Source organism: Ceratotherium simum, chromosome 2 (assembly GCF_057802395.1).
Source record: "Ceratotherium simum simum isolate JZ-2026a chromosome 2, ASM5780239v1, whole genome shotgun sequence".
Classification (NCBI taxonomy): Eukaryota; Metazoa; Chordata; class Mammalia; order Perissodactyla; family Rhinocerotidae; genus Ceratotherium; species Ceratotherium simum.
In genome coordinates, this window is record NC_141901.1 from 70430354 (window position 1) to 70445482 (window position 15129).

The 15129-nt window shown below is 45.7% G+C and overlaps 1 protein-coding gene across 1 annotated transcript in view; it reads left to right on the plus strand.

Annotated features, from left to right (window-relative positions):
• ABCA4 (ATP binding cassette subfamily A member 4) overlaps positions 1 to 15129 on the plus strand; it is a 128980-nt gene that overhangs the window by 60146 nt on the left and 53705 nt on the right. Inside the window, exons 14-18 of the mRNA XM_004420819.2 lie at positions 1683 to 1905; positions 5059 to 5280; positions 7164 to 7368; positions 11177 to 11242; positions 13828 to 13917. Of these exons, the coding sequence (XP_004420876.1) occupies positions 1683 to 1905; positions 5059 to 5280; positions 7164 to 7368; positions 11177 to 11242; positions 13828 to 13917 (806 nt within the window). The remainder of the gene's footprint in view (positions 1 to 1682; positions 1906 to 5058; positions 5281 to 7163; positions 7369 to 11176; positions 11243 to 13827; positions 13918 to 15129) is intronic.

Below are 15129 nucleotides of genomic sequence, written 5' to 3' on the forward strand. Positions count from 1 at the left end.
TTAAATTTCCACTACGTAGTATGTTTGGTATGTAGAAGGGTTCTGGTCAGAGTGTTTACCCAAAGATTGTCAAATCAGCAAATTAGGACTCTGCGTTGCAAGTAGGTCCGGTTCCTAGGAGCCTCAGATTAATGCAGCTCCTTCCCCAATTAACATTCCCATGATGTATGCTTAATGAAAACGTAGAGGAATGTGCTAGATGTGCGCAGGCCCTGCCTCCCTGCCCATCTATCCCCAGGCCTGTATATTTGTTGGCCAGTGGCAAGCTAAGCAAGTAGCCTACTGTTTTCTAAACATGCATTTAGGGAGTGGTAGAGAGAGGGACAGAAAGAAAGACAGGGCTGGGAGGGCTCATGGAACATGGTGGTTGGGGCAGATATGCTCCCAGGACAGCAGCAGAGACCCACAATTGGGTTACGGATTCAACTCCTAGAAAAAAACTGGGAGGTTCATCATAGTGTACGTGTGTGTCTGCGGAATTCAGAGAGGAGAAACAAGCACAGCCTGATGATAGGAAGTGTCAAATTGCCAGCTGGTGAGATGGTAAAATAAAGGCCAGCATGGGCATAGGAAACTCTCTCTCAACACCCTAGTCCAATTGGTTCTCCTTGCTCAGCTCTACAGAAAACTAAAGAGATAACAGTGGCCCTTCTGTGTTCAGTTTGGGTTTAGACAATAAGCAGAGATGGGAAGTGGAGCCAAGGGCAAAGGCCCATTTCCACTTTTAGGATCAAAATGGGAGTGGCTGGCAGGGAAATGGGGTACACTGAGGAGACAGTAGGGATTCTGGCCATTCCGTGTGGGAGAGCCATCTGGTGGCCAGTCCAAGAAGTGCAGGCTTTGTGACTTGATGGTTCTCTTCCCTAGGGCCATCTTGAGTGAAACCCTCCCAGGCTGGAATCAGGCCCTTCCTGTGACACCCAACAGTTTTCAATAGATAGTAATCCCAAAGGCTTTACTAGTAAATCAAGCACAGGGAAAACATGTGTGAAGTTCACAATAAAGCAATTCTAGAATATTAAACCTACCCTGCTTGCTGGAATGGATGTCCATGAACCTACTCCACCAGTACATGGCTGGTGGAGTCAGGGGCTATTGCATCACTGATTGATTTATTGATGGGCCAGTTGCCTTCTGAAAGTGCCATACTGATTAGTTATTTTATGCCTCTTCTTGCATAACTGGAGTTTGATCCTCCAGGGCAGACAGTGCTGCACTGGCTGGCCCCCTTGGGGAGCCCAATTATTGATCTAACCACCACTAGTTCCCTTTGTGGTCCACTATCTTGGGCTTCAGTGTCAAATACCTATCTATTGGTATAAGTATGTACCTATCTATTCCAATCACATCCCACATCATCAAGTCTGCAGTCCTTTCCTGCAAGATCTTACAAGGAGGGTCTATACTGTGTAACGTACATAGTATGATATTATTTATACATTTTAATTATAGAGCATTTAACTGGGCTAACCAAAAAGCCACCATCTTGCTCTAAAGAAAAAGTAATCTTTCAGGGCAAACATGGCATGTGTTAAAAGATTCAAGCCCTTTGAATGCCCAGTGAAGATTTTTCTGCCTTTCCCTCCACCTGGACTTTGTTTCTCAACACATTCATTCAACAAACATTTACTCCACCTCTACCAGGTACATTCTACTATTCTGCTTCTCTCCTCTCGCTTCAGTTTTATGATCATCCTGAACCGCTGTTTCCCTATCTTCATGGTGCTGGCCTGGATCTACTCTGTCTCCATGACTGTAAAGAACATCGTCTTGGAGAAGGAGTTAAGACTGAAGGAGACTTTGAAAAATCAGGGTGTCTCCAATTCAGTGATTTGGTGTACCTGGTTCCTGGACAGCTTCTCTATCATGTCAATGAGCATCTTCCTACTGACCATATTCATCATGGTAAGCCAGATGGAGAAGCTCCAAAAAATCTTGACTAGTTTTGTTCCTCCCACCTTTTCTCCTGTTAATGAACTCATTCCTAGATTAGTCATCTAGCCACCAAGGATAGCATGACATGTAGCTGCTTGGCCATTTCAGCCAAAGTGGAAAACACTCAGAGAGACAAAGTCTCCCCCAAGGAGCCACTGTATCATAGCATCTTCCCTGCTCCCACTTCATGCCCAGGGAGCCACGGTCTACATAGATTACCCAGCCCCATTCCATGAACTATCTGGACAAGCTGCTGTTAGCAGAGCCCAGCACAGGGTGACTGTATGTGCAAAGGGTTATCTCTTTCCAAACACAGAAAAAGTGAGTACAAAGAGTGTTTTCCTGGGATTATTGTCCCAACCACTAGCTGGGGTTGGAATGTAGAGAGCCTTTTCAATGTATTAGGAAAGGAGACCTAGACTGTTTATTAATTACCATCATGGTCGCACCATACATGGCTTGACCAAAGAACATTCTGCCGCTTGCAAACCCTCCAAGACCTCTCTGTTTTAAAGGATGGAATTTGGAGTCGATCCTTTCTTAGTGATAGGAGTTTTTATAGCCACAGCATGCATAGGTCCATCCTTTGCAAACTTGCAGCTCCCTTGCAAGGTAGACTTGGAAATAAAACATTATTTCATAGTACACTATTATCCTTCATTTTTAGTTCTTCCACAGTAGATCATCTTTTGTACTTGTTGAATGATAAGGACATAAATTTAGATAGCTTTTGTATTTATTTGATGGGATTTGGTATATAAGCTTTAGACTTCAGGCTTTGCAAGCTCCTGATATAGTGCCATCAAACTTGTTCTGCCTCTTTACCATCGTCATATTAAGTGCCCGTTTGCACTAGGCAATATGTCTGCTGACTCACAGACTCTGGCTAAGTGTGTCCCATCCCATGCTGGACCATACCTGGTGCCTACCTGATCCAAGAATGTTCCATCACATATCCTGTCTGACCAACACAAGTCCAGTTAAACCAAAGCCTGCCCCTTCTCTGAAGGGTTTTGGTTTTAGTGTTGCACTGAGATCCAGTGAGCTGTGGCCTTAGCCAAACCTTGTCCTGGAGCTCTATCAAAACCAACGCTGATGTAGAGGTCCTTCTACTCAACCTGACCCAATGCAGATGTGGCTTTAATTATGCAAAGGGTCCCAGAGCTCCACAGAGATGAGGGGAGAAGCTGAATAACTTTTCTTCCTCTAGAGGGTCCTCGTTCCTTTCCATGCTTCAGTCTGCTCCTTTCCCCACTACCAAGGCATTTTGTGTCCTCAGAATTAAAGGAGTCAAAATACATAAGCATCTGACTTATGCAAAATGCATAAACATGCATGACATCTTGCAATGGCCATGAGACTTGTTGCAGATAAGTGACATTGAGATCTGCCTTCCTAAGAATGGGCATTAGGACTTCAAAGGTCTTAGGATGTGAGGTAAAGAATGTTCACCAAGTTTCTTGCACAAAGGGGTTTCTCCTTGTGGGAACCAGAACATTGTTCCAGTAATGACGGAAACAGAGCTTTCCACATCAAAATAGGATTTTCCTTTGAATGACACTCCCATCTTTCCCTTGCCTTCCTTCCCACCTCAATTATGCAGGAAAGAAGCTGGAAGCTAGGACAATGGGAAGGTTCCATTGTTACTCGAGCTATTAAGAACAAGAAAGTAAAGTGGTCATTAGAGGAAGCCAAGGCCAGTGAAATTGTTGGGTCAGCCAAGTGACTTTCATCTCTGCCTTAAGTCAATGAGAAATTATATAGCCCTAGAAGTTTGTAGGACTTTGCTTTGTGCTGGAATAAGAAATTGATTTCATTCTTCTCAGAATAGCAACAATTGTCTTAAACTTCTTCCAGCCAAAAGCCACATGTTCAGCCACTTTTATGGAGTTGCATGTGATTAAGGAAAAGGAATGAGCTTTCCAGGATGATGTGGAGAGCTCTTGGACACAAAATCAGGAGCTTTGAGTCCTGATCTGGACTTTTGTTTAGATTTCCTCAAAGTTTGGTTCCAGCTAAGCATGGCTGTCTTCCACCTCCCTTTGCCATTTGTTTTGTTTTTTTTTATTTTCCAATCTGTTCTGTCAGCGCCCCACAGGCATGAGAGCGTGAATGCAGGAGAAATGATATCAATAGCAGAGAAGTGGCACATTTGTTCTACTCAGCTCTCACATGCCCATGACAGATATTGCTCACTGGTTTCTCTTCTCTACTGAGAGGAACCCAGTGCTTCAAGGCACCACTACCAATTAATCAGAACCAATTCAAGAGATCAACCTATTTGTCCCTTTAGGTTCCCGAGAAAAGAACAGGATGATCTATATATATTTGCAGTTACGTGCGAAGGGTAAAAATCCTTATAGAATGCCTATAGCAAAGGAGAACCAAGAAGGCCTAATAAATCTGAACATCACCATTTATCCTGTAATGTAACTGGGCAGGAGTTCACTTATTAACAATAGCGAGTTTGGTCCTATTTTCTACATATCCAAGTTCATTGACTCATTAGTTAACATGGAAGATACTGAGTATTGCCCACAGGTTCTATGAAATTTATTTGTATGACATTGTGGACGGGGAGGATTAATCCACATCCAAATGATGTGGATTAATTACTGATATTTTCACCTATGTGAGTGGCAAATCCCAGAATACAAGTACAAATGATTGAGTCAGCAGGCCAGGCCTCGGGCAAAATGTTACAGCTTGTTGGGTGGTCTCTCACCTCCCTCTTTTGTTCCTCATCTACTCAGTAGATCCCAGGAGCTGTTGATGCTTCAAGACCCCGACGCAGATCTTCCTCCCCTGCTCTAGGCTTATTTCTCCACACTGTCCCCTTCCCACAAAGGATTTGCTTACTTAACACATAATAATTGCTGGGTATTAACAGGCAGCCTAATGTGTTACCCCTCTAAGGGAAAATGACATAGGATTCAAGGAACTCAACACATTGAGTCTTAAATACGGAAATTTAGACCAACAACAGGATGGTGGGGGAGATCCCTCTGGGGCAGAGGGTTTCTGAAGGCCTTGGAATCATGGCACATAGGTCACCCCCTGAAAAGGATGGTGCCCCTGGATGCAAGTGGAAATTACTGACTCAAGTGGCCTCTTTGGTTTCAGCATGGAAGAATCCTACATTACAGCAATCCGTTCATCCTCTTCCTGTTCCTGTTGGCTTTCTCCACTGCAACCATCACGCAGTGCTTCCTGCTCAGCACCTTCTTCTCCAAGGCCAGCCTGGCAGCAGCCTGTAGTGGTGTCATCTACTTCACCCTCTACCTCCCGCACATTCTCTGCTTCGCCTGGCAGGACCGAATGACGGCTGACCTGAAGATGGCTGTGGTGAGGGACCTTGGGCTCACCCTAGCATATGATACGTTTCCTCTGAGGGGTCTGTAGCAGTCCCAGAGGACTGGCCCAGCCTTTGAGGGATCCACTTTGCCTTTTGGCTCAAAGGGACCTAGGCTTTAAAGGCACATGGGCAAAAGTGAGAGCTGTCTTCACCCTGAGCGACCTAACAGTTCCTCCTCACCAAACCTGCTGTAGTAGTCTGCCCTGGCAAGTGATTGAAAGCCAGTGCAGCTCATGTGTCCCTTTGTGTAGCCACAAAAGGAAAACAGCTGGGCCCATTTCACTGAGTTTTCTTTTCCTAGTGTTTGAGAAGATTCAGAATGGAGACAGCTTGCCTCCTAACTGTTCTGTCCAGAAAGATGTTCCCATGAATTAAAAATTTTTGTTTCTCTCCAAAAGAACTTGAATTGGGGCAGCTCTACAAAGATAAAGTGTCTTTATCATGCTCCACCATTCACGCAGAAAGGGGTGCAGAAATAAGCCAGTCTGGAATCAGGCTCTCTTGCCAGGAGAGGTCTCCAGAAATTGACTTTTGATTGCCTGAGAGACTTTTTAGTTCATGATTCCCAAACACGGTCTTTTTCTCTAATTGTTTTCAAATGAGCCATTTCCACCCTCTCATTAACGAGCTTCTGGGCCCTGTAGGGTGCAGTTTTCCTTGTCCTTCAGAATCTCCCTGTCCACAGTTCTTTGTGTGATGGAGTTGAGAAAGGACTACCACCTGCCTCTTATTGGGGAAGATCTAAGGTCCAACTTGTTCTCACAACTCAAACTTATTTGGTTCCAGAGCTGCCAGGGCATCTGCCTTTTATTTCTCATGTTAAATAAGAAATTAATTGCTGCCATTTATGGCACCCAATTTTCTAACATGATCACAATGGGCTAGTAGCAAGAAATCCTGATGACTCAGCCTGTGGGCAGAGTTGGGCTGTGTTGTTATACTGGGTAGACAGTTGGTACTTTGAGGCCACAGCTAGCTTCTTGGGCATGTGGATCTGCCAGGAAGTTATAGTTCTGGCAGCTGTGGGGACCAGGGCTGGGCTGAGATTTTTTAAATGTTTTTTGTGAATATATAGGTAGAGCATCCCTTCCTTTTGCAGAGAGACACTCTGAACCCCACCCTGGGTCCTCCAAACTACAAGGAGGCCTCTGAGCAGAGGAAATGGGACTAGCCCATCCCTCTGCATGTGTTTATGTGCTTTCTTCCATGCCAGAGACCACTCATGGGAGCTTGGCTGGGGAACTTCCTCTTCAGACTTCCTTCGGCATGCCACCTAGTCAGTTGACTTGTACTCTCCACAGAGAACCCAAGAAAATGATTGTCCTCAGTGTGGAGATGGGAGATAGTATAATCTGAGGCTTTTCTGGCCTCTCTGACAGACCTCAGGAGATCATGAGACCATCCCCTGCCTGGCCCCCTATCCTGCCCTAGGACACTGATGACTTTGAGGACACTTCTAATGGGATTCTCACAAAGCAGCTCAAGTTAGCTTCTTTGTTCTACCAAGAACTGTGTGATCTTAAGAAAGAGGAAGGAAGAAGGGGGAAAAGGTAAAAAGGTGAACATGAGGACATTTGATCTTTGGTGTGCTATAATGTGTAGTGTTTGTCTTCCCCGTTACACAACTGTGTTCCATGGAACAGGTGAGAGGTGGCCCAGTGGGTATTGGGCAGGGGTCCCTGAGGCCTGAGAGGATTCCCAGAATTTTCTTCCTGTGGGAAGACTACCTTAACTCCTCCCTGGAGTAGCCTTACATGGGGTCACAACATGGGCCCTCTTTTGGCCCTCCTCCCTACCTCGTGGGCTTCTGGGTGGGTGTGTCCAGTTGGGTAAAAGACCACTCATCTTGAGTGTCCTCTTTGCCCCACCTCAGAGCCTGCTGTCTCCTGTGGCATTTGGGTTTGGCACTGAGTACCTGGCTCGCTTTGAGGAGCAGGGCCTGGGGCTGCAGTGGAACAATATCGGGAACAGCCCCACGGAAGGGGATGAATTCAGTTTCCTGATGTCCATGAAGATGATGCTCCTTGATGCTGCTCTGTATGGCTTGCTTGCCTGGTATCTTGACCAAGTGTTTCCAGGTAAGTGTCCCCCTCCATAGGGTAAAGGTAATTAGGTTCTTCAGATCCCCAGCCCTCTGCCTTTCATCTAGTTTAAATCTTATCCTTTCTAAGTTCTTTCATTGTGGGTTCTCAGAACCAGCATTTGAAACTTAAATCCAGGAGTCAAAAATCCATTAGTGGGGGCCGGCCCCGTGGTATAATGGTTAAGTGCACACACTCCGCTGCTGGTGGCCCAGGTTCAGATCCTGGGCGCGCACTGCTGCACCACTTGTCAGGCCATGCTGTGGCTGCGTCCCATATAAGGTAGAGGAAGATGGGCACGGATGTTAGCCCAGGGCCAGTCTTCCTCAGCAAAAAGAGGAGTATTGGCATGGATGTTAGCTCAGAGTTGATCTTCCTCACAAAAAAAAAAAAAAAAAAACATCCATAGGTGAATGCTGTTCTCTCTACTTTAGAAACAGACCCAGAATCTAATCCTTTGTCACCACCTTTGCACAAATTCCCTGTTCAAGCCTCCTTCTTCCATCATCATCTCCTACCAGTCTATTCTCCACACTGTATTCAGAGAGATCCTTTCAGAATCTAGGTAAGATGGTGTCAACCCTCTGTTCAAATCCCTCCAGTGGCTTTTTTTCTTGTTCAGAGTAAAATCCAGTATCCCAACCCTGGCCTACAAGATGCTTCATTCTTGGCCTCCAAACATCTTCCTCATCTCATGTCCTTTCCTTCTCCCGCATGTTTCTCTGCTCCAGCCACACCAGCCCCCTTACTGATTGTTCTTCAACACACTGAGTACATTTCCTCCTCAGGACATTTGCTCCTGCTATTCTTACTGCCTGGAGCATGTTTTTACACACACGCGCGCACGCACACACACACACACGTATCTGCAGGCCTGCTTCCTCACTTTGTTCAGGTCTCTGTTCAAATGTCACCTTATCACTGGGATCTTTCCAGAATGAAAATATCTAAATATCTCTCCCTATAAAAGTAATATTGCTTCAGTTCTCCTGTCCCCTTTTCCTACTTTATTCTTGAAAAGTCACCATCTGACATGATGTATCTTTATGTGTTTGTTTGTTGACACTCTACCCTTAGTGGAATATGGGCCAGTGAGAGCAGATCCATGGTCTGTTTTGTTCACTATTATAGCCTCAGTGCCCAGAATCGTGCCTGACTCTAGGTGGGCACTGAAGGAATATCTGATCAACGTACAGCATGGAAAACCAGCTCCTGAATCAAAATTGGCTGTTTGCACAGTTTTGTATTTGCTTTGCAGAAATCAGATTTTCCTTCAAATTAGTATTTCCTGGTGGCTGGTAGAGAAGTGTCACCTCCAGCTGAGTGGTCTCCAAGTCAGCCAACAGCCACTTTGCTGTATAGCAGCTGTGGCCTGGCTCTCGAAGCTGTGGCCAGGAGCAGACAGGGGAGAGTGAGACTGGCCCCGGTCCCTGGGGAGGGAGGAACTCATGTCTCTCAGATCATTTCAGGGCAGCCTTTGTTGGCAGAAATATGTAGGGAGCAACCGTGGCATACGAGAAAGATTGCCAGGCTGAGTCAGGGGGCCTGGGTTTGGATACTAGCTGTGCAACTATGTTAGTTTCCTCAGGCTGCCATAACAAAGTATCAAGAAGTAGGTAGCTTAAAACAACAGAAATTTATTGTCTCATGGCTCTGGAGGCTAGAAGTCCAAAATCAAGGCTAGAAGTCCTGTTGGCAGGGCCGTGCTCCCTCTGAAACCTGTAGGAGAAGGATCCTTCCTTGCCTCTTCCTAGCTTCTGGTGGTTTTTCAGCAATCTTTGGCAGTCCTTGGATTGTAAATGCATCACTCCCATCACTCCAATCCTCCATCTTCACATAGCGTTCTCCTTGTGTGTGTCTGTCTTCATATAGCCGTCTTCTTATAAGGACACCAGTCATATTGGATTAGGGGCCCATCCTACTCCAGTGTGACTTAATCTCAACTTAATTAATCACATCAGCAGTGACTATTTCTAAACAAGGCCACATTCTGAGGTACCAGGGGTTAGGACACTAGTGTTTATTCTGATACCACTTCTGATACCAAATGTGTCATTTTTTCCAACATCAACCAATTTTCCATCACCAACTGGGTGTCCAACAATTCAATTCAATTCTGATAGTAACTACCCAGAATTAGCACAGATCCTACAGGTTCAGTCCCACAAGACTGCCCCCACCTCAGATGACACAACTGCAGTGCCCAGGCCACCCACACTTTTGTTCACCTGACTACAAATTCAGGGGTTCTCCTGACCCCTCCTCAGGTTCAATGATTCACTAGAATAACTCACAGAACTCAGGAAAGTGGTCTGCTTACAGTTACAGCTTTATAATGAAGAATACAACTCAGGAACAGCCAAATGGAAGAGATGCATAGAGCGAGGTACAGGACAGTGATGCATGGAGCTTCCCTACCCTCTCCAGGGGCTTCATTCTCCCAGCACATAGATGTACTCACCAACCTGGACGCTCCCTGAATCTCATTGATCAAGAGTTTTCATAACCCAGTCTCCAGCCCTCTCTTCCCCTCCCTGAAGGGGGGGGGCTGTGGCTGAAAGTTCCCTTTCTCTCTTCACATGTTTGGTCTTTCTGGTGACCAGCCCCCAACATGAAGCTATCTAGGGACCCCCACCTGAGTCACCTCATTAGCATAAACTCAAGTGTGGTTGAGAGTGGGGCTCATTATGACTAACAAAAGGCACTCCTATCACTCAGGAAATTCCAAGGGTTTCCGAGCTCTATGCCAGGAACTGGGGACAAAGACCAAGAATTATTTTGTATTATACCACAGACCTCAACGTATCTGTTTTTTGGAGGGTGGGAGGGGGACACAATTCAACCCATAATGGTGACTTTGAGCAGTACACTTGACCTTGCTCAGCCTCCCTTTGTTCCCTCTCACTGGGCCATTAGAAGGAGATATAATAAGTGAAAATTAGTTGGATTGCAAATGAAATTTGTGCATAAGTCAAGAGCTTTATTTTAGCCAAGGTAAAGCTTTAGTTTGATCAACAGTAATTTACTGCGCAGCACCAGCTTCTGGGAAAAGAGGGGTTGAAAAGACAGACCCAGGCTTGCCCTTGAGGAGCTTAGGGCCTAGTGGCAGCCATAAAACACAGGACTATTAAATAAGCAAAGACAATGTTCTCACAAGATCAATATTTTGTAGGGAACAAAGTCTGCTAAGAGATCTGGACTAGAAATTTGGGAGTCTTTTCCTTGAAACCCAGATAGATCCAGATAGATCTAGTAGATGGTGTGGGTAAGGTGAGTGGTGTCAGAACCAGATCACCTTGTTGGAATCCCTGCATCTCTATTTAATTAGCTGTGGCCTTGGGCAGAGGATTCAAACTCAGTGTGCCTCAGCTGCCTTATCCACAAGAAGAAGAATACTACGAATCTCCTGGGGTTGCTTTGAGGATGGAATTATTTAACACATGGAAAGCGCTTGGAGTAATGCCTGACACGGAAAAAGCATCCAACAATTAGTGATTATCGTTATTATTGTCTAGTAACTGTTGAAAAGGAGCCTGACTTAATTCTTTAATGAAATGTTTTCTTGGAGAACTAATGTCAACCAAGATCATCAGTCTTAGTGTTGCTGGTTCCACTCGACATTGACCTGTTGAGTTAAAACATGTTGGAAGGAGTAGTCTTGGTGGTAGCCCCTGGAGAGCTGTGTAATGGCTTATGAACCACAAATATCTCTAGTTTCAATTTGAGGCTCAGCTAGATAAATTCTAGATCTTATAGAACTGTGGCAAAGTGGGGTTACTTAGGCTTTTTATTTGTCTATTTTTAGGGGACTATGGAACCCCACTTCCTTGGTACTTCTTTCTGCAAGAGTCCTATTGGCTTGGAGGTGAAGGTGAGTTTTTTAAGATTTAAAAATTTAAAAAGTACAAAAAACCCTAATGTTTGAAACTAGCTCCTTTGGCTGTGCGCTGGGTGGGTATGGGTTGTAGAGGCAGCTCTTACGTGAAGTGTATGTTTCCTGATTAGTCTAGTCGGCTGTCTCCTGAGGGTTTTGCTCTGCTGTGCAGTATTATGGCCTCGGGGAGCCCACCTTCGGTGAGTCTTTGGGCCGAGGAGAGTGGCTGAGCACTGATGGACCCTTGTGTCCTGTACAGCTTGTGCCCAGTGGATTAAATTGCCCTATTAAAAGAAGGCCAAACCACTTCAGGGTGCAAATGACTTTTGCAACTTCTCAGTTTAAAGCAAACAGATCCGGAGAATCATGAAGGAACCTTTGCATTCGTCTTCTGCTGCCTCCCCGCCTGCGTTTGTATTCCTCTCTACCTTTTCAAGATATAAATTCATTCATTCTCCCAAAGTAAGGGCCCATCCATAGGCTGGGACAGAGCTGTGATCCTCAAGGCAAACACTCCCAGCCTCTTCTTGAACTGATATTTTTTGTGATCGGGGAAGAGAGCTAAAAGGGCATTTGCCCAGAATGCGTCTTAGATAAAATTTACCTTTCCTACTGAACAGGACAGGGCCCTGAGGGAGAGTTCTAGAAGTGGGGAAAAACCACACACTGTTTTGTGAGGTATAAGAAGGCAGAAAGATTCCTGACCTGAGAGCTGGGGACCCCCCCTGGAGCTGGGAGGTTCTGGAAGCAAAGGAAATGCTTTCCAGTCTGTTTGTTCCTCATCCACCTGCTCTTTACTTTGTATTGTTGGGCCTGGGCCAAGATTTACCCCTTAAGCACTAAGATAGATGTTTGTTTTCTCTAGGGGATTAGCCAAGGGCCTTTAAAAGGCTTGGGTGGGTTTTTTTTGTTTTGTTTTGTTTTATGGTTCAAACAAACAGCACTTTAACCACTCAGTATTTTTCCATTATGTTGGTTTGTCTGTCTTGTCTATCTATAAACTTTTAAATTTCTCCTCTAATAAAGTTATAATCCATCATAAATGGGAATTTTCAACACCTGTGTTGTGTTCCTGGCATTCTCATTTCAATGAGTATCAGGACCTGTGGGCATTTTTTTTCTCTACAACCTCAGCAGATATTCTGCCCCTCAAAAAAAAAAAAAAAAAAAATCTTAAGACAAATGCGCTCCTTCGAAAATGAATCACGTATACTTTTGCTGACAGAAGCCAAATATTTTTCACCTGTCTCACAGGCTAGACTGAAATAGATTCCTAAATCTCTCTAAAATCAGAAGAGCTGTGTTTCTCCAACTAACACCCTCCTTTCACAGATGAAATGGTGCCCAAGAGACATCCAGTGTCTTGCTCAAGTTCCAGGTGGTCACTGAGACAAAATCTGGAACTGAGACACACGTTTCCTGGCCAGGAACTCACTCCAATGACTAAACTATTTAGAAAAATCTCTCCCCCTATTTTGTTACATGTTAGTGCAGTATGGTAGCTAGTAGAGTGATCAGAGGAATTGTGGGCAATAGATTTAAAAATCCTTCAGGAAGCAGAAACAGAAGTACTGGAGGTGGGGGCTCCCTGACCGCCAGGCCCATTGCGTGCTGCTCCCTCCACCACACATCCTGCAGACCTACAGAGGGCAGCGTGGACAGAGAGCTCCCCCTGCTCACACATGTGCACTTGAGGCCAGCGCCTGTAGATGCTTGTCGACAGCGGTTTCCCCCTCCCCTGCCTTCCTCCCTGGCTGGCTGGCTCTTTGGTCCTCTTCCCCTTCCAGGATGTCCTGACGTCCTTTTAAACCAAATGCCAAGTTTACAAAAAAAATGCCTCTGCGTGTGGTGGGGAGGGGGTGTGGGTATGGTGTGTGAGCCAGTATGTGTGAGTGGGAGAATGTGTGTGTGGTGTGTGTGAGAGACTGTGAGTGTATGCATGAGTGTGAGAATGTGTGCGTGTGTGTTTACACCACACTTCACAATTTGTGCAAGCCTGTACCTCAACCAGGCTCAACTCTGGTGTTAATCCCAAAATACTTGAATGCCCATAAAAGTGGATTTCTCAGAGAAATCATTTCTCCATCTGTAATTTAAGCTGGCTGCCCATCATATCACCTTGGATGGACTTGTACTCAAGGTTCGCCATGACTTTGACATGTTTTGGATTAGAATGAGAAGTCCTGTTGGTGAGCTAAAAAAAATTATCCCATTTTGAATTCAATTCTGATTTTGTTAATTTTTTTTAACCGTAATTTCTGACATGTGGGTCCGTCCTGGCATATTAAGAGGATGAGGTGCAGCTCCTGTTACAAAACTCCCTCTGAGCTGGGCACAGGTTGCACAATCCAGCCAGCTGGGAGGCCCTGCCAGCCACTTTGAGGACTTCACAGACCGGCAGTCAGAGGCTGGGGGCCCTGCTTGGGGCTGGGCCCTGGGAATGCTGACTTGGTCTTCTCAGGGAACTGTGTTTTTCAGTTATGGTAGGAAACTCTGCTCTCCCCTCTTCTCCTCCCTTTTCCTGCCTTTACTGATTCTCAGCTCTCACCAGGAGAGTTAACAGTGGCTTCTGGTTGGTGCAGGGTGTTCAACCAGAGAAGAAAGGGCCCTGGAGAAGACCGAACCCATAACAGAGGAAATGGAGGACCCGGAACACCCAGAAGGAATAAATGGTAAAAACCTCGATAAAGAACACAGAGCAGAGGCAAGAAAAAGGCTCAGAATGCTGCAAAGGGCCAGAGCAAAACACCTCATGACTGGGGCAAAATGGAATCCGAGAATCTGACTCTCTCTATTGACAAGAGTTAGACCTGATAGCTTCTCAGGGGTCCTGCTGCACGTGTGTGGGATGAATGGTCCAGCCAGACATTAACGCATATTTCCTGGAGAAAGCAAATCCCAAGTATGCGGTGTGTTTGTGCCCTTGTTAGGCAAATCCCAAGCGAGTTGCACAAATGTGCTGACTTCCGAGGATTTAGCAAGAACAATAACTTGGGTCACTGGGACTTAGAGCGGATATGAGCTATAAGGAAAGATAAAAATAAATGCTTCTGTGTGGAGAGGGAAAGAGAGTCTAGTGGAGCTGCATACACTTCAGTCGTGGTTTACAAATCTAGAAGCCGATTCATTCAAGCCATCAAAAGCCTTTCCTGTCCCTGGAAGTTACCTAATAACTCCTGACCTGATAGAGTAGGTTCGCAAGTGTCACCCTGGCCTTTGCCTCCCTTACCTTCCCTTTTGACCCAGTTCTGTACTTCTCCCCTTGTGCTCCATTCTCTAAGCATAGGCGTTTCTCTGTGGATGCTCAAATACTCTTGTTATCCTCACCTTGGGTTCAGAGAGGCAGCATGGCCTCTGGACTTTGGCTGATGTTGCATGAGAGGGTCTGGCCTCCAGGCCTCCAGTCCACCCCAGGTGCCATTTCACAAAGCTGAGGTCAGTGACCTGCAGCTCCTCAGAGAGCTGGTTTGCAGTCAACAGTGCCTCTGAGGAGACTCTCCTCCCAGAGTGGAATTTCAAGGCCTAAATCAGGGGCTGGTCCCATCTCAGTTATAGGCGAGGCCAGGAAGAACAGAGAGAAGAAGCACTGGGATGTTTTTTATAGGGAAGTAAATGCTCAGAACTACAATATTAAGACAACAAACTAAGTAGTGCTGTACAGGTGACCTAAAGCAGGGAGAGACTGGAGGTCAGGGAGAAGCAGATACAACAGTAATGAGCGTCTGCACTGGAGGGAGGTGTGGGAGTAGAAAAGTGGAGGGGCAGAGTTTGAGGGACAGTGATGAGGAAGGGTGGACTGTCCTACCCAGTTAATTGAGAAACTCGGGAGTTCTGAGGAGCAAGAAGTCAGCTTTAGTCAAAGCTGACTCAGAGATTTGAGCCGA